This window comes from Urocitellus parryii, chromosome X (assembly GCF_045843805.1).
Source record: "Urocitellus parryii isolate mUroPar1 chromosome X, mUroPar1.hap1, whole genome shotgun sequence".
Taxonomy (NCBI): Eukaryota; Metazoa; Chordata; class Mammalia; order Rodentia; family Sciuridae; genus Urocitellus; species Urocitellus parryii.
The window spans coordinates 87,742,677-87,766,964 of NC_135547.1; the positions used below are offsets into that span (position 1 = coordinate 87,742,677).

Below are 24,288 nucleotides of genomic sequence, written 5' to 3' on the forward strand. Positions count from 1 at the left end.
GAGCTGGGGTTCAGGCATTGTCTTTTTTTCCTCCTTGTATATAAGAATGTATATTTGATGCCTCATAAAAGAACTTGTGCTCACCTCCCGCCTCTGCCTCCTACTTATGTCCCCTATCCCCACTGTGGAGCCCATGGAGAAAGAGGCCTTAGCCTGGGGAGGTGATGCGCTAATGGTAGAAGTTCAGGTGGGCGAGATGCTTTGGTTTGTTAGGAGGTGGAACAAGAAAGGTTTCCCTGTCTTATTTCATACATAGTCTATGTGACAAGAGTGGCAACAGTGTGGGCTCTGGAGTTGATCCAGTTCATATTCTGGGGTTTTCATTTCCTAGGCATGTGAACTTCGGGTGTCACCCTTTCTGAGCCTCAGTTTCCTGAATTTGCAACTTGGGGTGATCAGCCCTTGCCACATGGATTGTGATGATGACATGAGCTAACAAGTGTCAAGCAACAAGGATGGAGAGGTGTTCAGCAAATTAGTTCCCTTATTTTCCTTTGGCAGGTTGGATACTTCCATGGTTTTATGGCCTCTATTCCTGTGGCTTTGCCTTGGAGCCCCCACCCCGCATGCAATGGCTGGTCACATTTCTGTCCTTAAGGGTGGGAGTGTGAATTGGGCCAGGAAGACACAGGGCTAGATACATTACAAGAGCTCTTTGTATATATTTAGGTTGTTAGATAACAAATAATTGGACTGCCTTTCATTTACAGAGGAGGGGACAATCTACACAAAGTCAGGATGTGGTTTCCTGACTTCTAGCCCATGCCCCTTTCCAGTGCCCCAAGCTGCTTCCCTATGAAACAAACCTCTTTCTAGCTGATGATTGGCTTTTGACTTAGAAGAGGAGGGATGGAGAAGAGCATCCTGACCCTCTTGATTAGGGTCAGCAGGGTCCCCAGAAACAGCATTCAGTTAATATTTCTGCTGCATTCTGAGAATCTGGAATGGCCTCTAAGAAGGAATAGTTTGGATGGCCCCACTCTTTAGCAACTTGGACCAGTGTCTTGGTTTTCTTCCTCATTCACATTTAAAGGCATCCCAGGGAAGACAACTACAAAAGCAGCAGCTGAGACTATCTAAGCATTTGATGTCTCCTTGCAAACCAGACCAGAGCGTTTTAAGAATTTAGGTACAAAAAGTCCCTAATCAAATTCAATCAGCATTTTTGTTTCTTCTCTGGTAATCCAAGATGGACTACCTTTGGTTGTTCCCCTTTTTCCCACCTTCAGATTGAGGCTGGTTGCATCTTCCTAGAGTGCAGCCTTTAGCACTCAGATCCTGCCTCAGTGACTTGTCTATGCTGCCCTTGGTGAGTCATCCAGCCCTTCAGAGCCTGTTTTTTCACCTGTAAGGAGGGGATAACAATCATGCAGTACAGTTGTTACTAGATGAAAGTGAAGCGCCTACCTCCTGCCAGACACACAGTAGTATTCTTGGCCACCTACAGAAACAAGTGCAAACTGCTAGTCTTGACACTGGGAGTTCTCCATGGGGTGGCCAGCTGATCTCTATAGTCTCACATTCCTCCCTCACACTTGGATCATACACTCACTGTTCTCTGTAAGTGCCTGTGTGTACTTTCCAACCTCAGTATCTTACCTGTGCCTTTTCCCCCTGCCAGAGTGCCCCCCCCAAACCACCAATATCCCTGATGGAGGTTTTCTCACTCTTGAAACACAGAATTAAAGGGACCATCCTTCACAAAATGTGTCCTTGATCAGATTTCCTGAGATTCTCTCATTATCTTCCCAACCAGGCCACAAGTGGCTTGAGAGTAACACTGATCTGTATCATCTCCATCCATAGCATTGCCTAGAACAGTGCCTGGCACAATACTGATGTCACTCAGATTTTATTAATGAAATGAATGAATGAATAATATTCTCTCTCTCTCTCTCTCTCTCTGTGTGTGTGTGTGTGTGTTTTGTTGGGGATTGAACCCAGGGCTTCATGCATGCTAGGCAAGCACCTTACCACTGAGCTATAACTCAGTCCTTTTTTTAAAAAATGTATTTTGGGACTGAAGCTTACTAAGTTGCCCATGTTGGTCTTGAATTTGTAATCCTCCTGCCTCAGCCTCCTGAGTTGCTGAGATTATTGGCATGTGCCACCACACCCGACTTGAATAGTTCTTTCTATGCTTAGAATAAGGTATCTTTGTATTGGTTGATTTATTAATTGATGCAACCTTGTGTACCAAGCTTTGGGGACCCTCTGGGACCTCCTCATGCTTCCTTCAGCTCTTTCATAAGTTCTCCTCCTATCCTCATTGTGGTTCTAGCTCCAGGCTGTCCTTGCCCCTACCTTCTCCTTCTCAGTTGAGGTTCCTGGCCCAGACTTTGGAGCAGTAGTTCATCTCACCTCCCCATTTCTCTGAGGACCTGGAGACAAGAAGCCTATTGACTATTCTTATATCAAAGGACAAAGGTTCTAGGATCTCACAGAGTTCTTAACCTTTGTTCTAGACCAGCACTGTCCAATAAGTCTTTTGTGCTGATGGAAATGTTCTTATCTCTGCTGTCCAATATGGTAACCACTAGACACATGTGGCTGCTGAGCACTTGAAATGAGGCTAGTACAGTGGAGGAATTGAATTTTAAGATTTTTAATTAAATTTAGAAGGATATGGTAGCACACACCAGTAATCCCAGTGACTCAGGAAGCTGAGGCAGGAGGATCACAAGTTTGAGGCCAGCCTGGGCAACTTAGTAAGACCCTGTCTCAAAGTAAAAAATAAAAAGTGCTGGGAATGCTGTTTAGTGGTAGAGTGCCCCTCCATTCAATCCCCAGTACCAATAATAGTTCAATTTAAATAGCCATTCATGGATGGTGTAAACCATAATGGACAGTGTAGGACAAGACTTTTAGGATTTGATAGCCTGGTGGGTAATGTCAGGACAATCTAAGATCAGGTCTGGAAAGAAACACTGGGTGTGTGGGGACACAAAGAACTCCACTTGGGGGTGGGAGTAGGGTCAAGGAAGGTTTTCAGGAACTGCCCCTTTAGCTAAGTTTGAAGACTGAGAAGGAATTGGCATGCTAAAGAAGGTCATTCACTAGAGGGGGCAGCACGTGCAAGGGCCCTGAGGTGTGAGAAAATACAAGTACTAGTGGCATGGCAAGAAAGGGGAGAGTGCAGCTCAGGTGGTAGGCGCAGCATACAATGAAGCATGGAGGCAGATAGGCCTCCTCTGCTTTGTTGCCAACAGGTTTTCTAACTGGCTTCAGCAGCAGCTAAAGAAATATCAGGTGATAGTTGGACTACATAGTATTTACACTGTAAAATTACTATTTTCCCCTTATAATGAGTATTTTGTGGAGAGATGCATTGAGAATATGTAAATATCCTATTATTCCTCAAACTTTTACCCACCAGTTTTAACATTCACTGATGATTCTCCACTGAAACAATTACTATGGCTGAGGTTGCCAAATGGTGATTTTCAAATGCCATCATTCTTTTCATGTGTATTTGTTGGCTTTCCACTATAAGGTACAACTTTGCCTCCTCCCACATTTATTTATATCCTCATGGACTCATGGCTGTTTTACTCTATGGGTTATATATAACCCATTAACATCATTCTTTATTTTAATGTTCAGAATGCCCCAGATCTGGCCAGCAGGAAGCCCTTCAAGTTGGCTCCTGTGTCCTTTGGCATGTCTCCATCTTTCTTTGAGCACTTTCCTTTTTTTCTGGCACCAAGAGATGCTTCAGACCTATCTTATGTTTTCCCTGCCCAACTCTGGAAACAGTCATTGTGTCCAAGGAGCCCTGATTCTTTCTAGTAGAGAATGACATTTAGAAATCAAAGATTTGGGCAGTAGGTGTTATAGAATTTTCTCTATTACTTTGAAAAAGTTTGAGCATCCATTGGTGATTTTTTAACCCCATCATTCCTTCAGTATTTATTATTAAACATTCTACTTTTAAAAAGAGCTTTCCCTTTTTCCTCATTTTACTTATATCAATGTGGATTCATGAATTTTTAATCAATGAGCTATAATCCACTACTGCCATAATTCATTTTGATTATCACTATTTGAATATATGATTTTATTGTTATGTATATGTATTAAGCACATAGTATTCATCTATATTTCTCTGTTTCTCTCCCTGTCTATTTGTCCAATAAACCATGTGCTCACACAGGTACCTTGAGGAGGTTCTTTTAATAGTCCAGGCTAGAAGCCATGCATAATAAAATACACCTCTGGTCTCAGCTACTTGGAGGCTGAAGGTGGCAGGGTTGCTTGATCACCCTATTTTGAGACCAGTCTGGGCAACACAGCAAGACACTGTCTCAAAAAAAATGTGTTTCTGGCAAGGAGGGACTGGGGTTTCCCCTGACATCTAGAAAACTAGAAAGGAGATGTCACCATTTGTATTACTTGGGACCGAGTGGGGATAAAGATCCTGAACAATCAAGGTAATATAAAGATCCAGGGGATTAAAAAAAAAACACTAGCACAATGCCTGAATGCCTGGCACAAAGGATATTCTTAATGAGTTTTAACATATTGGTTGCTGACTCTCAGAAACAAAAGTAACAGCTACCAGATACTGAGGACTTGCTATGTGCCAAGTACTGTACAATAATCATGCAAGGTAGGTATTATCATCCCCATTTCAGTTTCAGAAGTTGGGAGTTGCCCAAGGTCACATAACTAGAAAATGGTAGAGCTGGTAGAACAGGAAGGCAGGCCTGTCTGACCCAGAGTGCGAGCTCCCACCTGCTCCCTCAGCTAGGATTTCCTAAACTCAGTCCTGAAGTAGGTAGAATCTACCTAACTGGGCACACAGTATGTGATTAGATATAATTAACTGAATGAAGGAATGACATTCCCCACCCCTGAAATGCATTCAAGCTCATGGTAGATGCTTAATATATATAGGACATGTTTGCAAAAAGTATACATTATTTTTAGTCAATATACTCAGTCTACTCAAAACTATACAGTTGTTCATTTTTCTTTTGTTCATTCAACATTTACTGCTTATCATGCCAGGTGCTAAGTATGTATATGGCTACATGGTCCCTGCCCTTAAGGAATTCATAGTCTGGTAGAGGAGCACAAAACAAGCACTTAATAGCATGTGCATAAATACTGAAATATGTGTAGAGTTGGTATTCAAACTACATGCCATGGGCCTACACCTGATGAATAATAGAGATGATCCTCAAATGCAGTAGATGACTGATGGACAAAATACTGATTTGATACTCCTTCAAGGTAGTTGGGATGAACATGTTACCCAGGGGGAAAGGCCTTACTGTTCACTGTTCCACTAAAAATCTGGGAGACAGGTTGGTAAGGAAAATAGGTTTATTCAAAGCCAACTTGGAGGAAATTAGAGACTTCTCCAATCATCATCTTGGGCGCTCTTAAGGCAGGTGGAACAAAAGGCAGGAAATATACATATTCATATTTAATAAGCCAGAGAACCAGTCAGTTTCAGCTTCACTTGTGTCTGTGCTCTGTTGGAGGAAGTAAATGCTGTCATCGGGAAGTTTTTAATTTCATAGGGGTCTGTTTCAAATCTATTCTGAAACTGCTCAAGGAACACGCATACAATAGGATTAGATGTACATACAGTAATAAAATGCATATGATGGGCTCTACACTACACAATAAACACATAATGTACACAACCACTTTTCTTTCTTTCTTTCTTTCTTTCTTTTTTTTTTTTTTTTGGTACAGGGGATTGAACCCAGGGACGCTTAACCAGTGAGGAACATCTTCACACCCCCCCCCCCCTTTGGTATTTTATTTAGAGACAGAGTCTCACTGAGTTGCTTAGAGCCTCGCCAAGTTGCTGAGGCTCTCTTTGAACTCACAATCCTCCTGTCTCAGCCACCATGTCGGGCTGTACACAGACATTTGAGAAACAGTATGCTGTAAGCTTACAATTGACCCTGGTGTTTTACACAGTAGCACTCACTGGTAGGAGAAGGATAAAATAACGCTTGCTAAACATCCAGCAGTTAAAATATATATACACTCGGGCTTATTTTATAGGATTACTGTGCCACAAATGTGTACATAAATACATACAGAACAGTTGAAAGCATTCATTAAAATGCTGTCTATGATTCTTTGGGGGTTAAGAATGAAAACCCATCTCTGAGAGGCCTCTACATAACCTTGGATAAAAGAAATATTTCTTTCCTCTACTTGGGACTGAGGATTTAGGGTTCTAAAAATCCATATTCCCCAGGGAGTGAGCGGCCTCTTGCCTTCCTTTTTTCAAAGCTCTAGAGGTCGGGGCCTAGAACAGGGAGCCTGGTATATTTTGCTCCACCTGCAAGCCAGTATAGAAGGGGTCTTGTGAAATCAGGCACCCCAAACTGCCTTCCGCGGTTCACACAAAAGATTAAGGATAAGGGGCAGAAAACACTGGAGCGGGGCTGGTGACCAGGTTGAGATCCTCTGGGTGGTGGTGTGGGGCGGGGGTGGGGGGGTGTGGGGGGCGGAGCGGGGCGTCAGTTTGGGCCCACCACCCACGGAGACCAGCTCCTCTTCCGGTCTGTCCCCCAAATGCGCATGCGCACCGCTGGCCTTTAAACGTGCACCGCCGGTCCATCCGGAAAAAGGATCCGGCAAACAAATTACAACCTTGTTCTTCCGCGGCTGAGGTGAACTATTTTCTGTAAGTCGGGAAGGTACTTTTGAGTAATCGCTTCCAAATAGGGAACCCGTGACATTCTATTTAGCCAAGTCCCCAAAGGATAAGGGCTTCCTAGAGTTTATCCTGACGCTAGTTAAAAGAGGCTCGGAGGGACACTCCGCGGAGGGATCCGGTTTGTTGTGGTGAGGGGAGGGGGAGACGCTGACAAACCAAGATGGCGGCGGCGGCGATGGAGGCCGCGGCGGTTGGGAGGTAACTGTAGTGGTGAGGGCTGTGTTAGTTAGGAGGCAGCGGCAGAGTTTGGAAGGAACGGAACAAGACGAAGAGGGGATAGCAGTGGCGTTATCCTGAGAGTCTCAGAGTGCGGCAGCCACACGCCCCCCTAGGCCTTCGGCGGGCGGCGGCCGCCGGGCTTAGGGCCTAGTCTCCGAGCAGTGCCTCGGTTTCAAATAGCGGCGGCGCCATGAGCCCTTAAGGGCGGTTCGAGCCCTGCTGATCCCTGGCCCATTCCTCGGGCCCACCATGGAGCCGGGGTCTGACGACTTTCTACCGCCGCCGGAGTGCCCGGTGTTCGAGCCTAGCTGGGCTGAGTTCCGAGACCCTCTGGGATACATCGCGAAAATCAGGCCCATCGCCGAGAAGTCCGGCATTTGCAAGATCCGCCCACCCGCGGTAAGTCTTGGGGCCGGTAGTCGCCGGCGGCGAGGCCGGGGATGAAGGATTAGGGTAGCCGGCGGTGAAGCTTGGGGCGGAGGGCAGCTCGAGGTGTGGGAAGATGGGTTGATTGGGACCGTTGTGGATTGGCGCGGGCTGGAGAAAAGGTGCTGGGGGCAGGGGTCCTCTAGTTTGAGGCGCACAAGTGACCTGGGGTCTGAGTCCTACCTCCATCCCCGCTTTTATTTCTTGGTTCCAGGCAGGGAGTCTAGTGGGCGGGGAAGAGTTCACAGAGAGGCACCCCAAATATCTCTTAGTTACTCCGGACCATTCAGGTCAAGGCTCCATTCAATAAAAGCCCTTCTTCCATCTGCTGTCATCACTTCCCTTAAGGCAGGCGGCATAGTGTAATGACAGTATCACAGCTCTGAAGGGAGACAGACATGAGTTCAAAACTCTGCTTTGAAGCTTAGCAGCTGTGTGACCTTGGGCAGGTAATGTAATCTCTCTGAGCCTGTGAAATGAGTCCCAGGAATGGTTGTTTCTAGGATTGGATTAAACTAGGTAGCGTCTGTGTATAGTAGGCACTAGGTAAGGGGTAATTACTGAGACTGCGAAGGTGTTTGATGTGGTCATTGGTTTGCTTCTATGTGGGTTGACTCATATTTACTCACACCCTGCTAGGCCAATTCGTCTATGATAACATCCTGGCCGGGTGGACCAGTCATGAAATCAGTCTCACAGGGAATGCTCTGTCTGGCTCCCTTGAGGTGGGTTCAGGGATTGTCCCCTTTTCCTATTTGAAGACAGTGTCAGGCCTTTTCCTGCACGTAACCCCCAAGACTTGCTTTCTGTGGAGAGGCTTGAACCAGTCATCTTGGTAGTGTGGGCTGTGAGTCCTTCTCAGAAGATTTCCACTTTTCTGTGGCCCCGGATGTGGGAGGTCCCAGAGGAGAGGGCTTTGGGGGCGGGGGCGGGGGCAGAAACAGAATGGAGCTATGGAATTGTGCCCTCTTTGGAACACTTGATTCCCAGATGTCAGCAACAAAGGCCATGTCTTTCCTTCTGGACCTGGCTAGGCCTGGAGAAATCCCCCAAGGGCTAGGACAGACTGCTCTCTTGCCATGGAGAAGAAATGCTGTTTATTGACCACTTGGGATTCTAAAGGCAGGAATTGAGTTTGAATGGAACAGGGGGTTTTTTGATTGGGTGTCTCTGGATGGGGAGCCTCATTCCCACCTGAGGAAGGCACCACAGGCCTTCTTATCCAGCTTGGTACTTTTGGTGCTCAGCCACAGATCTAGGATGGTTTCAAATAGATCCTCTGGGAGTTGTTGGGTAAGCTAATTTCTTCCTTGTTGGATCCTGGCCACAGATCTCTGAGGTATCCTTATCCATGGTGAGGGAGTGGCAATGGGAGTGAGAGGTCAGGAAAGCCAGCAGAAGGGAGAGGCTGGAGTCCTGGGCACCCTTAAGGAGGCACTCCCTGAAGTGGTTGGGCAGGCCTGTGGGAAAAAAATATATTTGACATAGGGATTAGTTGAGGACTCAACTTCCTTTTTTCTACCTTGGACTTACCCGGCAGGCTGGCCTTCTGTGTATGTGTGGGCAGGAGGGATCTGTCCTTTGTTAGGTTTCTTTACCCCAATAGTGTGCTCCCCAAGGCACTTGGCTCTCTGGTTTGGTATTGTTTTTTCTTCTAGACGACTGTTAGGCAGGTTGATATTCGAAGCGCTTACCCAAGTGATGCTTGGGTTCAGGGTAGAAACCTGTGTATGGGTGGGTGCCTGGGAACTGGAGGTTTGCCTTAGGATGAGTCATTTGGGGTCTGAATTGCTGGGAAGGTATTACTACACTAGGGATAGATGGGTGGGAGGACAATGTTGGTACCCTAGAATAGACCAAGGGAGCTTGGAAGGTTCTCAACTTCCTGCCTTTTTGTCACCACATTCTAATAATGCTACCATATTGTACATGGGCACACAGTAGTATGAGACCAAAGACAGGAAGTTTACTGGACCTTCCCCAGTTATCAGTTGCATCCACAGCTCCTGCTCTAGGGTTCCAGTTCTGCAATTTCCTGTTGGGTGCTTGATATTGCACTGATTCTTGTCTAGAACCTGAGTCAGTAGGAAAGAAGGTGCCTGGCTTTTGGGTTTGAGCACCTTTCTACCACTGAGGGGAGTGCCCTAGAGGTGGGAGACAAGAGACATGGGAAGCTTGACTGGGCTTTAGCCTATCATTTTAGCCTATATTTTCTCCCCCTGCTTCACTGTATTTTTTACCTGCTCTTGCTAGAGTTCAGGAGGAAGGGTGAGGAAGAGTATGTGTGCATGCAAGTATAAGTTCTCTGGCCCCTTTTTCTAAAATGTAAGTGTAGAAGAGGTCAACAGCTTTTCCCTCTCTTACTGTCCCCCCATTTCCTTCCATGTATATACATGTATGTATGAACACTGGTGCCTTGCTGTAGTGCAAGGAACCTTGGACCTGTAGTTAAAAGATATGAGTGACTCCACCACTAACTCAGCATGTGATTTTTGGAGAAATCACATTTCTTCTTTGGGCCTCATTTTCCCCATTTGTAAAATGAGGGCATTGATCTAGGTTATTCTAGGTTCTTTTTGTTTTGCCACCCCAATAAAAGCCAGAGCTCTGGGTACCCCTCTCTAGTACCCCACCCACCCCAGGGACATGGTAGCTGGGGGTGGGTGGAGTACTAGAGAGGGGAGGAATCGCTTACCGTCATCCTTTGGGCAGGAGAAAACAAGCTCCAGCATGAAAAGGCAGAGTCTTCCTTACTTTCATTATTTTTCCTTGACTTCCCCCTCCTCAAATCTTACCATTCTTTGCCACCACAGTCTGGCATCCCAGTGCTTACCTGCCCTCGGCTTCCTCCCCTATCTCTTCCTGTATGAGGCTGGTGTATAAGAGAAGACCCACAGGAAACCTTCCAAACCAAGGGAGTATGAGGATTTTGATGTTCCTTGCTTTTTCCTGCAGTGTCTATCTCAGGCCCTTTAAACTGAGAATACACATGAAAGTCCCAAACCTTTAAATCCTGCCAGAATCTGAGCTGAGCTACCTTTTGTGTGTATTGGGTTATGGGGTCAGCCTTCGACGTTAGGTCTTAATGATGACTCCTTTGAATGATGTTTTCATTCGAAAATCAGTATACAGGTTCAGAAAGGTAAGATCTTATAACTAGTAAGTAGTGGAGCTAGAACATGAACCCAGGTCTTCTGACTGTAGATCCTATGTGTTTTCCTGTACATGCCTTGGGTATAGGGAGTTAATGTGGGTGTGAGGAGGGTTTGGGGTCATCTGTTTTGGGCTCCATCTCTCTGTGTCTTGAAATCCTGACATTGTACTGTTGAGAGGGACTAGAAGTTTCCCAGGGCATACACATGGGACCTTGGATGTAGACTTGTGGGTCTACCAGGCCTTTTGTGAGTTCTTGCTGGGAAATAGGGGTGGGTGGATTGGGTATTTGCCAGGTTAATGGGTCTGGGGTGCCTAGAGATGTGGGAAGGTGTAAAAGGAGTGCTGAGCTACTTTTATTGCCCTCTAGTCTTGTATTATACTGGGATAACGCTAGTCTCTTTTCCCCTTTTTATTCTCTCAGGATTGGCAGCCACCCTTTGCTGTGGAAGTGGACAACTTCAGGTTTACCCCCCGAATTCAGAGGCTGAATGAGCTAGAGGTGAGAAGACTGGTAGCTGGTGGTTGGGTTGGGAAAATGAACACCTGACCTCCGATCCCTCTTCCTTCATACCTTTTATGACTAAGGTCCTTTATTATTTGGAGCTTTAGAGCTCCAAATAAAACCAAGATCAGGGGGCATTTAACGTTTCTGGTTTGGTGACCCAAAGGCTAGAAATGCCCCTTTCCCACAAAAGTTTGCTATTTTTGAAGCTCCCCTGTCAAGATCTACCTTCTTGGGTTAATTAAAAGGAAATACAGGGCTGGCTGAGACCCTTTCTTCATATATCTAATTCATTTATAGCCTTGTGCTTTCTATCTTCTTTCCATGGTGCTTGGTAAGGTGGGAGGTGAGGTAAAAGGGCAGGAACAACACAAGGACTGGTCTATGTAGAGGCAAGAATGGTTAGAGACAGGCAGAGTCAGGCAGGTAGGCTTTCCCCTCTACCTTTTGTTCTATACAGGAAATCCAGGCCCTTTTTCATGGATAGATAGGGTTCTATACCAAGGAATTGAGAATGCCCTGGGATAATGAAATAGGATGCTCTGAAACTAGTTCTAGGTAAGGTCCTGGAGTTTTCCATGAAAGATGTAGGTTAGACATGTGCTTCCACTCCTCCAACATTATTATGTATTCACGAGCCTTACTAGAAGTCCTAGGGGTGATTGGGCCCAGCTAAATACCCATAACCTGAAAGTTTATTTATCAAGACCAGAGTTCCATAACCTCAACACTGTTGACATTTTGGGCCAGATCATTTTCTTGTCAAGGTGGATGGTTGGTGGGGCTGTCTTGTTCATTGTAGGATGTTTTGTCTTGTCTGTCTTATTTTGTACAGGCGACTGAACCCAGGGGTACTTAATCGGTGAGCCACATCCCTAGCACTTTTTATTTTTTATTTTGAGATAGGATCTTGATCTTGCTAAGTTGCTGAGGCTGGCTTTAAACTTATAGTCTTCCTGCCTCAGTGTATACTAATAATTAATTCTCCCTAGAACCATGTCCTCTGACTGGAGTGGGGAGGTTATAGAATTGGGGCTTTGGGGAGCCCTTCTTAGGTCACTGAGTTGACCCATGTACCAGGCAAGCATGATACATGCCTTTTACCTAGGATTTTTGCCCTAGGTCAGGTACTGAGTTGGTTAGATGTTGGTGCTATTTCAGAATTCCATCTCAGTTCTTTAGTCCATTCTGCCTATAGCATGTTCTCCTGTCCTTTAAGAGTTTCATGGTACATAAGGAGGTGATTACGTTCTTTTGGAGTCTTCATTCTTTGAAACCTACTTAGAGCTTAGATACAATTCTGAAGTTTCCGGAGGGCCTTTACTGGTCTTATTGAGTTTACTCCTCTAGGGTAGGTGGACTGCCAGTTATTTTCTTTGTATAATAAAAATATGGTTGATTCAGACATTAGAACCAATTTGTTTAAGGCTATACAGCAAATCAGTAGTAGAGGGAAAACTAAAACTTTAGTTGTTTGACAACCCAGGTATCTTGATGCTTGCTGTGTGATATAACTCTCTGATCCTTTATGTCCTCTTCTGTACAAGAGATGATAATACTCATACAACCCTGTCAGGGAGATTGGGAATAAATGTATGTAAAGCTTTGGCTTTACATCTCATCTCTTGGGAGATGAGAGAGAGAGAAAACTAAGCATTGCCCAGAGCATGAGATCCAATTTAGTAGGAAAAGCCCTGAGTTAGTGTACATGGGCTGCTCTGTTCCCTTTTCTCCTTCTCTTGAGCCAGAAGATAGGAATTGGGGGAAGGGCTGGCCAGTCTCTTTGAGCCATTTCTTCTTCAGGCCCAGACAAGAGTGAAATTGAACTACTTGGACCAGATTGCCAAATTCTGGGAAATCCAGGGTTCCTCCTTAAAGATTCCCAATGTAGAACGGCGGATTTTGGACCTCTACAGCCTCAGCAAAGTAAGAACAGGTTTTTTTCAAATATCCTTACCCCACCCCAGTAACCTTGCTACTCTGGATTCTCCTTATTTTGGATATTAGATCTCTAGGCTACAGTTGAAAGGACGCAGCCTGATAGTGCACAGGTGTCATCAGAACATCTTGGCATCTCTTGCTGAACTTTGAGATTGGGAGAAAGGGGTAGCCCCCAGTAAAGTGAGGGGCTGGGGTTGTTCCTGTTTCCCCTTTGACAGGCCTGCTTCCTTATGTACATAAACAGCACATTTATGTCCTTTCCTGCTTGTCCTTTCAGATTGTGGTGGAGGAAGGTGGTTATGAAGCCATCTGCAAGGACCGTCGGTGGGCCCGGGTGGCCCAGCGCCTCAACTATCCACCAGGCAAAAACATTGGTTCCCTGTTACGCTCTCACTATGAACGCATCGTTTATCCCTATGAGATGTACCAGTCTGGAGCCAACCTTGTGGTAAGGATGCCAGGCAGAGATAAAGTAGGGCTTTACCCTCAGACATAGATTGTCACTCTTTTTGGGGGGTGGGGGTACCGGGGATTGAACACAGGGGCATTCAGCCACTGAGCCACGTCCCCAGCCCTATTTTGTATTTTATTTAGAGACAGGGTCTTACTGAGTTCTTAGTGCCTTGCCTTTGCTGAGGCTGGCTTTGAACTCGTGATCCTCTTGCCTCAGCCTCCCAAACCACTGGGATTACAGGCATGTGTCACTGCATCCAACTAGATTATCACTCTTGCTCTTAATAAAACTAGCTTTGTGGACTAGAGCTCTGGGAGCTAGACCATACCCTTTCCTAGTGGGCCTTTTCTTTTCCCACACTGTCCAGTGTTAGAGGTCAGGGAGTTATCTGTAGAGCTAGCCTACTATTGACAAAGTCATAACTGACAGAGAAATTCAGAAGAGGGAGGGATCTTTTGGACTAGAGAGGTTGTGGGAAGAGATAACGTCTGATTTACTTTGGGAGATGGTTGAAGAAGGATCATTGGAAAGAGGAATGACTGTGCAAAAGCACTGAGAGGTCCTCAAATGCATCTGGTGTCACTGATAAAGACTCGTTGAAGGGAGGCTATTGGTATGTGTCAGGGCAGTGTTGAGTGAGGTTAGAGGGAAGTTTTTGCTCTTGAGGACTGAAGTTCCATGCCCTGATCCCTTCCCTTCATGTGTCCCCAGCAGTGTAATACACGTCCGTTTGATAATGAGGAGAAGGACAAAGAATACAAACCCCACAGCATCCCCCTTCGACAGTCCGTGCAGCCTTCCAAGTTCAACAGCTATGGTCGGCGGGCCAAGAGACTGCAGCCTGATGTGAGTACTTCCCCTTTTTTAATTTAGAGTTGCTTTGGGGTGGAAAATCTTCTTTTTGTTGACCAAGGCTGTGTTCCCTATTGTACTGTCTCTCATTCTCTGAGGGGTTTTTTTTTTTTTTTTTTTTTTTGGAGCGGAGTGTAATTGGGAATTTAACCCAGGAGCACTTCACTACTGAGCTATATCCCCAGCCCTATTTATTTATTTTATTTTTTGGTACTGGGGATTGAACTCGAGGACACTTAACCACTAAGCCACATCCCCAGCCCTTTTTTATTTTTTATTTTGAGATAGGGTCTCATCAAGTTGCTGAGGCTGGCCTTGAACTTGTTCCTTCTGTCTCAGTCTCCCAAGCTGTTGGGATTATAGGCATGTGCCACCATGCCCAGCTCATTCTCTGAGTTTTTGAGCATTGGTGTGCTTATATCTGCTTTCATTCTTGCTCATTTCTCCATTCTTGGCTTCACTATTGAGCTAGATCCTGATCTGTTTGTGTAATACCTTTTGTATGTTTGCCCTTCTTACCTGTCTATTCTTTTCTTGACTCACTCTGTTCATAGAAGTGAAAGTCTTTTTCTTTATACCTTGTATCCTAACTTTAGGCAGAAGCTTATGTGCCAGGTGTTTTTGATGTTGGGGATAGAGTAGAGAACAGGATAGATACTGCCCCTGGGCTCATTGAAGCATATAATTCAGCAGACTATTATAGTCACTGCCACTAATTGATAAAGCCAAACAATGTTAGATTTTCTTAATATGAGTTATCCCTGAACTGCCTCATCAATATAAGGTAGGAGTTAATAGTCTCATTTTATAGCTGGGAAAACCGATTTTATCTTTAATTACTTTCTAAGAGAGGGCTGAGGTAGGAGCTCATTTACCCCAAGTGTCCAAAAAGCACCTGAATTCTTGTCTTGGTCCATCTGTGCTTGAGCCCCTGGCTTGCGCTTGGGTGATACATAGTCCGAGTTATTCTTTCTGAATGGGGCATTCAGCCACAGATAGCAGTCTTGATTCATTTCTTTTCCTTCTAGCCGGAACCCACAGAAGAAGACATTGAAAAGAATCCAGAACTGAAGAAGCTACAGATATATGGGGCAGGTCCCAAGATGATGGGCCTAGGCCTCATGGCCAAAGATAAGACTCTGCGGAAGAAAGGTGAGCCCTAATAGGCGAGGGATGGTCTCACCTTGGGGGAGGAGGTAGGGCCCTACACGTCTCAGACCTATGTTTAGAGCCACTTTTCTTTCTGCTAGATAAGGAAGGCCCTGAGTGTCCCCCCACTGTAGTGGTGAAGGAGGAGTCAGGTGGGGATATGAAGGTGGAGTCAAACTCGCCCAAGACCTTCGTTGAAAGCAAGGAGGAGCTGAGTCACAGCCCAGAACCCTGCACCAAGATGACCATGAGGCTGAGGAGGAACCACAGCAATGCTCAGTTTGTAAGGACCTAGCCCTGATTCTCCAATGTTCTGCTTCATGGCCCTTCAATGAGCATTTTCCCAGCATGATACTGCATTAAACAGACAAGTGTGTCTGGTGGGCCCTTAATTGGGAAACAAAGCCGACTCACTTGGAACAAAGAACAAGAAAGGGTGATCAAGTGTTGTCTACATGAAGTGCTGGAAGGGTCCAGAGAATGAGACTCACTGTCCATTAATTTAGGATAAAGGCTAAGCTCCTCATTATCATGCACGATCCAGTTCCTGGTGACCTCTACCCTCATTCCCTATCACTGCCCACCTCATTCATCTGCTGTAGCCACACCAAACTATTTGAGGGTGTGTTTGTTTTTTTTTTCCCCTGAGATATGCCATCCTCTTTCTTACCTGCATCCTTTGCATATGTTATTTCTGCCTTGAAGTTTCTCTTTCTGCTGTGCTCCATTGCCAAGCTTCCACTTGCCTGAAGGGTTCATCCAGTATCAAGTGTCACTTTTACAAAGAAGTCCTCCCTCAAGGCTGTCCTTCCTTATCTCCAGCTGTTTTGAGTGCTTCCTTCTCTAGGCTCCCATAGTACCTTTTATGGCCCATATTGGCCATAAGTTTTTATAAACATAGGTGTCTAGAGTACCATAAGCCTTTGGAAGGCAGATACCATGTCTTACTCATTTCTGTGCCATAGGGTCTAGTGTAATGCTGATTCAGTAAATGTTCACTGAATTAATAATAAAAATGGAAAGATTCAAGACAATGATAAAGACCTTTCTTAAAGTTCTGCCCGCTTATTTGGGGAGATGGGACATGCATGCCGTTGAATTCTAGACCTCACATGAGTAACGCATACAGGGCCATGAATGATTCAGCTGGCAAGCACAGCAGGTTTTCACAGCTGCTCTCTGGACTAGGGTTCTGTGTGAATGGACCTGGAGTTTGAAGGCTGGACAGGGCTTGTGTTGATGGACTTTTACTTACTTCCCATGTCAGATTGAGTCATATGTATGCCGGATGTGTTCCCGAGGGGATGAGGATGACAAGCTCCTGCTGTGTGATGGCTGTGATGATAACTACCACATTTTCTGCCTGTTGCCTCCTCTGCCTGAGATACCAAAAGGTGTCTGGCGATGCCCAAAGTGTGTCATGGCGGTAAGACTTTCCCAATCCATCCACATAGGGTATCCTGTCCTTTGTTCCTCTGATCTTACTGAGGACAGCCTCCTAGCTCAGCCACAAGCCTTATGTTTTGGTTCCCTGGGGTGGGGTTAATCTGAGCAGAACTTTGGGAGAGAGAGAAAGAAGAGACCCAAGCTTTGCTTGTGTTCTACGGGAGTTCCTAGGTAAATGTCATGAACAGAGAAATTGTGTTTGGTGATTTATAAGCAAACACTAAGAAATTCTGAGGTATAGCAGTTGAGAAGAGAGGAGAATGATAAGGAGTAGTAATCAGGGAAAGTGTCAGGAATGAGCTTTGAAGGATAGGAATAAATTTCTTTTTCACGTTTCTGAGATTTTTATTCTTTGATTTTTTTTTTTTAAGAAAATAGACAAATTACCTATCGCCACCTAGTGATAATCACTATTAATAGTCTGATATACTTTTTTCTCATCTTTTTTTTGTTGGTTCTGTGTAACTATCTTTAACAAGTTCGGGGTCTTGTTATATATGGTCATTTGTTACTTCATATTTCCTTATTAAACTTATTCAAGGTATGACATTTTTTTACATTATATGGGTATAATGTTCATTTGGTTGTTCTCCTATTATGATCTTTAGATTGATTTGCAGTAAGCCTGGGGAATGGGGGATTATTGGGAGCTGAGTTGTATAGGAGAGAATGTGCTTAGGGCAGGTAGGGGCAGTAAGCAGAAGCAGCAGTGAAGGCAAGGACCTGGGAAGTCTGGCAGGTCCATTTCATGAGCTTCCTGCTTTCAACCAAATTCCTGGTGCTTGTCTTCTACATTTCCCTCTGGTTTTCTGGAGAGCACACATTGGTGGTTTCACCTCATCTTAGGGACTTAGCTGTGGTTGTAGAGACCAGATGTGCACATGTAACACACACACACACATATGGAAAAGGACCAGGGCAATACAATGCATAACGGCCTTGGTATTAGTGGAGATTATTGTCTGGAAAAATTTGGATACCAATAGCGCCATGAATGAGGAAGACTGTGAGCTCTACTTGGCTCTCTTAAGTGGTTATGAGCCAGTGGACCAGGCTGACATTTATTTTTCCATCATGAGCAGGATGTGTGGGGTGCATACAATTCTCATCTGAAATCATGAATATAGATAGAAGTAAGGCAAACCCATGTCCTGTCTTCTTAGATAGTCTACAGAACAGGAATAGTGAAGGGTGTGACACTATAGAAACTAATGCCTTCGTTTTTCCATTCAGTAAGGTACTAGAATATTCAGTGCCATTTTCCCAGGCTGAAAAGTTCCAATCTGACCATTAAGAAAGCTTCATTAGAAGTATCCTATATGAACTCATACTTTCTGGAAAGAAAAAATGATGGCAGAAGAGCATGGGAGACCATATTAAAGCTAGAGCACGTGGTTTAGATGATAGAGTCTTAAAGAATAGAGTATAGGCTACAGCTATGAGGCAACAGTTTCTGGAGGCTGTGGGACAGAAGTTGGGTTTTGTGTTTTTTCTTTTTTTTTTTTCTTGGTACTAGGATTGAACTCAGGGTGCTGAACCACTGATCTACATCCCCATATTTTATTTTATTTTATTTTTTACTTTGAGACAGGGTCTCACTAAATTGCTGAGGCTGGCTTTGAACTTGCTTAGCTTCCCAAGCCACTGGGATTACAGACATGCACCACCCTACTCAGCTTTTTTTTTTTTTTTTCTTCTTGAGGTGGAGTCTTGTTACTTTGCCCGGGCTGCTCTTGAATGCATGGGCTCAAGTGATCCTTCTGCCTCAGTCTCCCAAGTAGCTGGGACAGGCATGCACCAATTATTTGGCTTGAAGTTGAGTTTCGAAGAGTCATGAAAAAAATGTGAGAGGAGTTGAGGGTATAGCTCAGTGGTAGAGCACCTGTTCAGCATATGTGAGGCCCTGGGTTCAATCCTCAGCACTACAAAAAAAAAAAAAAAAGAGAGAGAGAGGACATTTCAAATAAGGAGGATCTATATGAACAAAAATATAATGAGGGTATATGTGGGGAAATGGAAAAGATGAATTAGGATCAAGTGGTAAGAGAAAAAAATAGAGCTATAAAGTAAAAGCTGCCTCAAAGCCCTTGAGTGCAGACCTCTCTCCCTTACTCCTACTCCATATTCCAGTTCCACTTATAAGGATTCTCTATCTCTTTGCCTGTTTTGGTGACATGTTCTCCTTTGGGTTTCAGGAGTGTAAACGGCCCCCTGAAGCCTTTGGCTTTGAGCAGGCTACCCGGGAGTACACTCTGCAGAGCTTTGGCGAAATGGCTGACTCCTTTAAAGCCGACTACTTCAACATGCCCGTGCATGTAGGTGATGGAGGGCTGGGATAATGTTGGGGCTAGGGTCATAGGTATTGGTTCCTGATAGTCTCACCTCTCCTGGGTCAATGGGGCCAGGATAAGACATACCACAGTTCTCTGCTGTCCCTGTTTCCCCAGATGGTGCCTACAGAACTAGTAGAGAAGGAGTTCTGGCGGCTAGTGAATAGTATTGAGGAAGATGTGACTGTCGAGTATGGGGCTGACATCCATTCCAAAGAATTTGGCAGTGGTTTCCCTGTCAGTGACAGTAAGCGGCACCTAACCCCTGAGGAGGAGGTGAGTGGGTAAATACCATGGTTATATGTCAGCTGTGTAGCTTAGGCAAGTCATTTAGTATCTGAAAGATTCAATATTTCTCTAAGATGGAGATGATTATGCCTCTTAATGCAGTTGCTGTGAAATTTAGATGAAATGCTGTATGTAAAGAACATAGTCTAGTACCTGGTGTGTATAGATGCAAGATGGGTTCTTTGACCTCTCTGAACCTATTTTCTTAGCTGTGAAATGGAGATAATACCTATCTTGCAAATGTTACAAGAATTTGCTCAGCTCATTCATAGGAAGTGTTCAGGGAGTGGGATTTGGATGCATAGGAAATTGAGGGCCCAGTCTATCTCAAGGGAAGAGTAGCATTTGGGTTTAGAACAGGGTTTTGATGTTTGTTTTAAAATTTATAGAATTATTAAATGTATTATTATTAAAACTGATATATAAAAACATTAGAATTATATATACTTATGGGGTACCATGTGATGTTTCAGTACAGTATATATTATGTAATGTTTAAATGAGAGTAAATATTTATTTATGGTCAACATTCAAAATCCTTTCTTGCTTTTTGAAACATAATAGTACTTAATTGTTGTTAGGGGTTTTTTTGTACTGGGGATTGAACTCAGGGGCGCTTGACCACTGAGCTACATCCCCAGCCCTTTTTTGTATTTTATTTAGAGACAGGGTCTCACTGAGTTGTTTATGCTGTTGCTGAGGCTGGCTTTGAGGTTGGCTTTGAACTAGCAATCCTCCTGCCTCAGCCTCCTGATCCACTGGGATTACAGGCGTGCACCACCACGCCTAGCTCATAAATGTTATTTATAGTCAACCTACTGTGCAGTAGCATACCAGAATTTCATACTATCTGTCTAACTATTACTTAGTATATAGTTAGATACACAACCTTTCCTAGTTCTGCCCTTACCTTTACTTTCTCTGCTCACTAGAACCACCATTTTACTCTCAGTTTCTGTGAGGTATGAACTTGTTTAGATTCCAAATATTAATGTGATCATGTGGTACTTGGCTTTCTGTGCCTGGCTGATTTCACTTAATATAATGATCTCCAGTTCCATCCATTTGCTGCAGATGACAGGATTTCATCCTTTTTATAGTTGAATAGTATTTCATTTTGTATATTTACCACAATTTCTCTGTTCCTTCATTGGTTGATGGACTCAGGTTGGATTCCATTTCTTGGCGATTTTGAACAGTGCTGCAATAAACATGGGAGTGCAGATGTCTCTTTGACATACATATTGATTTCCTTTCTTTTGGATATATACCCAGTAGTGGGATTGCTGGATCATATGATAGTTCTATTTTTAAGTTTTTGAGGAACCTCCATACTGTTTCCAACATGGCTATACTGATGTACATTCTTACCAATAGTGTACAGGGGTTACTTTTCTCCATATCCTTGCCAGCACTTACTAACTTTTGTTTTTATTTTTCTCTTTTTCTGTGGTGCTTAGAATCAAACCCTTGTGCATACTAGGCAAACTCTATGCTGAACTATATTCCCTGCCTCTTTATCTTTTTGATACTAGTTATTCTTACTCAGGTCAAGTGATATCTCTTTGTGGTTTCACTGTGTATTCTCCTGATGATTAGTAATACTGAACAGTTTTTCAGATATCTGCTGGCCATTTGTATGTCATCTATTGAGAAATGTCTATTAAGGTCTATTTCCAAGTTTTTAATCAGGTTATCTATTTTTTTTGGTATTGAATATTTTGATTACCTTACTTATTCTGAATATTACTTCCTTGTCAGATATTGTTTGCAAATATTTTCTCCTGTAGGTTGACTCTTCGCTCTGCTGATTGCTTTGCTGTGCAGAAGCTTTTTAATTTGACGTAGTCCCATTTGTCTACTTTTGCTTCTGTTCACTGTGTTTTGGGGGTGTTATGTGGCATAGTAAAGGAACCAAAAACCCTTGCCTGTTTCAATGTCCTGATGTGTATCCACTGTTTTCTTCTATTAACTTCATAATTTAAGGTCTTATATTTAAGCCTTAACCCATTTAGAATTGATTTTTATTAATGATGGAAGATAGGGGTACAGTTTTATTCTTTTGCATATGGATATCTAGTTTTTCCAGCAACATTTATTGGAAATACTGCTCTTTCTCCAATGTGTGTTCTTAATGCCTTTGTTGAAAATCAGTTGGCAGAGGGCTTTGACTTGTAGGTGGTAGATGGATAGATCAAATTGAATTGAAATTTTGTGTTTATGCATTTTGAGGGAAGGGGGGTAAGAAAACTTCAATTTTAGATGTTTAGATGTGATCCCCCAAATATCTGACCTTACAGGAGTATGCTACAAGTGGATGGAATCTGAATGTGATGCCAGTGTTGGAGCAGTCTGTATTATGCCACATCAATGCAGATATCTCTGGCATGAAGGTGCCCTGGCTCTATGTGGGCATGGTCTTCTCAGCCTTTTGCTGGCATATTGAGGATCACTGGAGTTACTCTATTAACTACCTCCACTGGTGAGTGGGGCCCTGAAGAGCCTGGGAAGCAGTCAGGATGGGCTCTCTGCATGACATCAGGTGTGACTACATTATGTGTTCCTTTTTCACTTGAGTAGGGGTGAGCCAAAGACCTGGTATGGGGTACCGTCACTTGCAGCAGAACATTTGGAAGAAGTAATGAAGAAGCTGACACCTGAGCTCTTTGATAGCCAGCCTGACCTCTTGCACCAACTTGTCACTCTCATGAATCCGAACACTCTCATGTCCCATGGTGTGCCGGTGAGTGTCCAGGAAAAGTGAACAAGGAGTAGGAATGATTTAGTGATATCCTTTTTGGTGGCAGTGATAGTCTTCATCTGAGTTTACCCCTGCTCTCGTTCCTTTTCTATCCTGATTGAGTTGTAGGTGTGACTATTCTAGTAGAGACCCATGATAATAGGTAGATACACAATGTGATTGTGAGCCCTCCAGGCCTTGCGTTTGAGGGGGGGTACCTTAGGACTGGCTTATTATCATAACTGTGTTTCAGTTAGTGGAAGAGGGAAATGGAGGAATGGCAGGGCTAGAATGTTTCCTTGCTTTTAAAGGCAAATCTATCAACTTATCTCCTGTTAGAACTTGGTCACATGGCCACATCTAGCTGTAAGGAAAACTAGGGAATGTTATTTTTATACTGGATGGTCATATACCACCTACAAATTGTAAGTCAAATTATTATGAAATAATATCAGAGGACAAATAGCTATTTGTGCCATGTTTTCATATTGTTACCTTTTTTGGAGCAGTGGGTATATCTTTTTACTTACTAAACAGGTCAAAAGTTGAATCCAGAGTCCTGGCCTATCCACTTTCTCTGACAATTTTTTTCTTACCCTAAAAAAACAAACAAACAAACAAAAAAAAACGTATTGCTGGGTATACAACTTCACATATCTGTGAGGGACTTTATATTTCTGGGAATTTTTGGCATTGATTAGCATCTGCCAGTTTTCTGGTGTGGACCTTAAAAAAACAAACAAACAAAAAAACTGATCAACATTCCTATGTAAAAAGGAATTAGTATATCTTCCATCTCTGCTTTAGTTCTTACTCTGTGCTGGTATTACTCCCTATTCCCTTCTTCTCCCTCTGGCTTTGGCCTTATTGCCACTTAGTCTTATATATAGGACATATTAGGTAGTTGTTAATACTTAGTCTTTTTGAGGTATCCCGGACCTTTTGCAGTAGAGCTTTGGACTTGGTCTGTGGTTCTCTCTGAATTTTTTTCTTGCATTCACCTTGTGTTATTATTTTTATATCCTATGGATAAAATTTTTTACATTTTAATGATACTTAACCATGAATTGGGATATTGAACAAGGGAAGCAACATCTTAAAACAGCTCTGGCAACCTTCCTGCACTTGGAAGGGACTCTCCTTTTCCCTCTGTGCTTTACCCCAGTTAAGGATTACTGGGGTCAAAATGATCAAGGAGGGCTGCAGATTGACTCCATGGTAGAGTGTGTGCTTAGCATGTGCAAAGTCCTGGGTTTGATCCCCAGCACATACCCCCTAAAAAAGAAAAAAAAATCATCAAAGACCCTTTCAGTTTTGCTACTTCATAAGTAGACTTTGGGTCTGACTTTTTCTCAGACTTCCCTCTTTCTCATTCATAGCCCAGCATTCATTCTAGTCTACAATGCCAAGGAAAACTGTAAGAGTAGAAGATTCTTAAGGATTTAGGTAGCTAAGATGCATATATATGAGAGAAGGTCATGGAGCTGTTTGATCCTAAGCTCTTTTTTAAAGACTGTCACACACTTTTAAACATGTACTCTTTGCTTATATCTCCATAGCTTTGGCTAATGGCTAACCAGCTTCTTTAGCCAGCTCCTGCTTTACCACTCTGCCCTCTTTCTGCCCCATCCCATTTTGGTAGTTCCCAGCATCTCTAGGTCCTTTGGACTTGGCAGTATCCCCCTAGTCCAAGGCATCTGTGATTTTCATGTACTCATACTGGCAGGCTGCAGTGTAGCCAGCTGGAGCTCCCTGCAAAGCTATCTTTAGCTATCTGTTCCCCGCTGCCTTCTTCTTTGGAGGGAGAAGGCCATTTCTTTTTATAGATATACAGTGTAAGTATTATTTTCATTAAAAAAGAAACATTCCTCCTTTTCAAAAAGTGGAAAATAAGGAGGTTATCCATATTCCATCCTAGTAAACATTTTTGTTATGTTTCCATATGTTTTTTGTTTTTTGTGAAAATTTTGATGTAGTAATAATCAGTATATAGATTTTTTAATGTTTTATAAATTTGACGGTCTAGAACTGCACTGTCCAATTGGTAGCCACTGGTCACATGCGGCTATTAAGCATTTGAAATGTGACTAGTTCCAG

The 24,288-nt window shown here is 43.7% G+C and overlaps 1 protein-coding gene across 13 annotated transcripts in view; it reads left to right on the forward strand.

Annotated features, from left to right (window-relative positions):
* The first annotated feature begins 6,852 nt into the window (after nucleotides 1-6,852).
* The window catches only part of Kdm5c (lysine demethylase 5C), a 45,315-nt gene continuing 27,879 nt past the window's right edge, over nucleotides 6,853-24,288 (forward strand). For 5 of the 13 annotated variants that reach the window (XM_077793923.1, XM_077793916.1, XM_077793918.1 and 2 more), the window contains exons 1-12: nucleotides 6,853-7,306; nucleotides 10,911-10,988; nucleotides 12,795-12,917; nucleotides 13,210-13,380; nucleotides 14,098-14,232; nucleotides 15,267-15,390; nucleotides 15,468-15,670; nucleotides 16,655-16,813; nucleotides 19,029-19,148; nucleotides 19,281-19,439; nucleotides 21,752-21,933; nucleotides 22,032-22,194. In XM_077793923.1, coding sequence (XP_077650049.1) covers nucleotides 7,157-7,306; nucleotides 10,911-10,988; nucleotides 12,795-12,917; nucleotides 13,210-13,380; nucleotides 14,098-14,232; nucleotides 15,267-15,390; nucleotides 15,468-15,670; nucleotides 16,655-16,813; nucleotides 19,029-19,148; nucleotides 19,281-19,439; nucleotides 21,752-21,933; nucleotides 22,032-22,194 — 1,767 coding nt within the window. In that variant the 5' untranslated portion in view covers nucleotides 6,853-7,156. The remainder of the gene's footprint in view (nucleotides 7,307-10,910; nucleotides 10,989-12,794; nucleotides 12,918-13,209; nucleotides 13,381-14,097; nucleotides 14,233-15,266; nucleotides 15,391-15,467; nucleotides 15,671-16,654; nucleotides 16,814-19,028; nucleotides 19,149-19,280; nucleotides 19,440-21,751; nucleotides 21,934-22,031; nucleotides 22,195-24,288) is intronic. The other 8 variants (XM_026407420.2, XM_026407423.2, XM_026407425.2 and 5 more) reach the window with 5 other exon arrangements.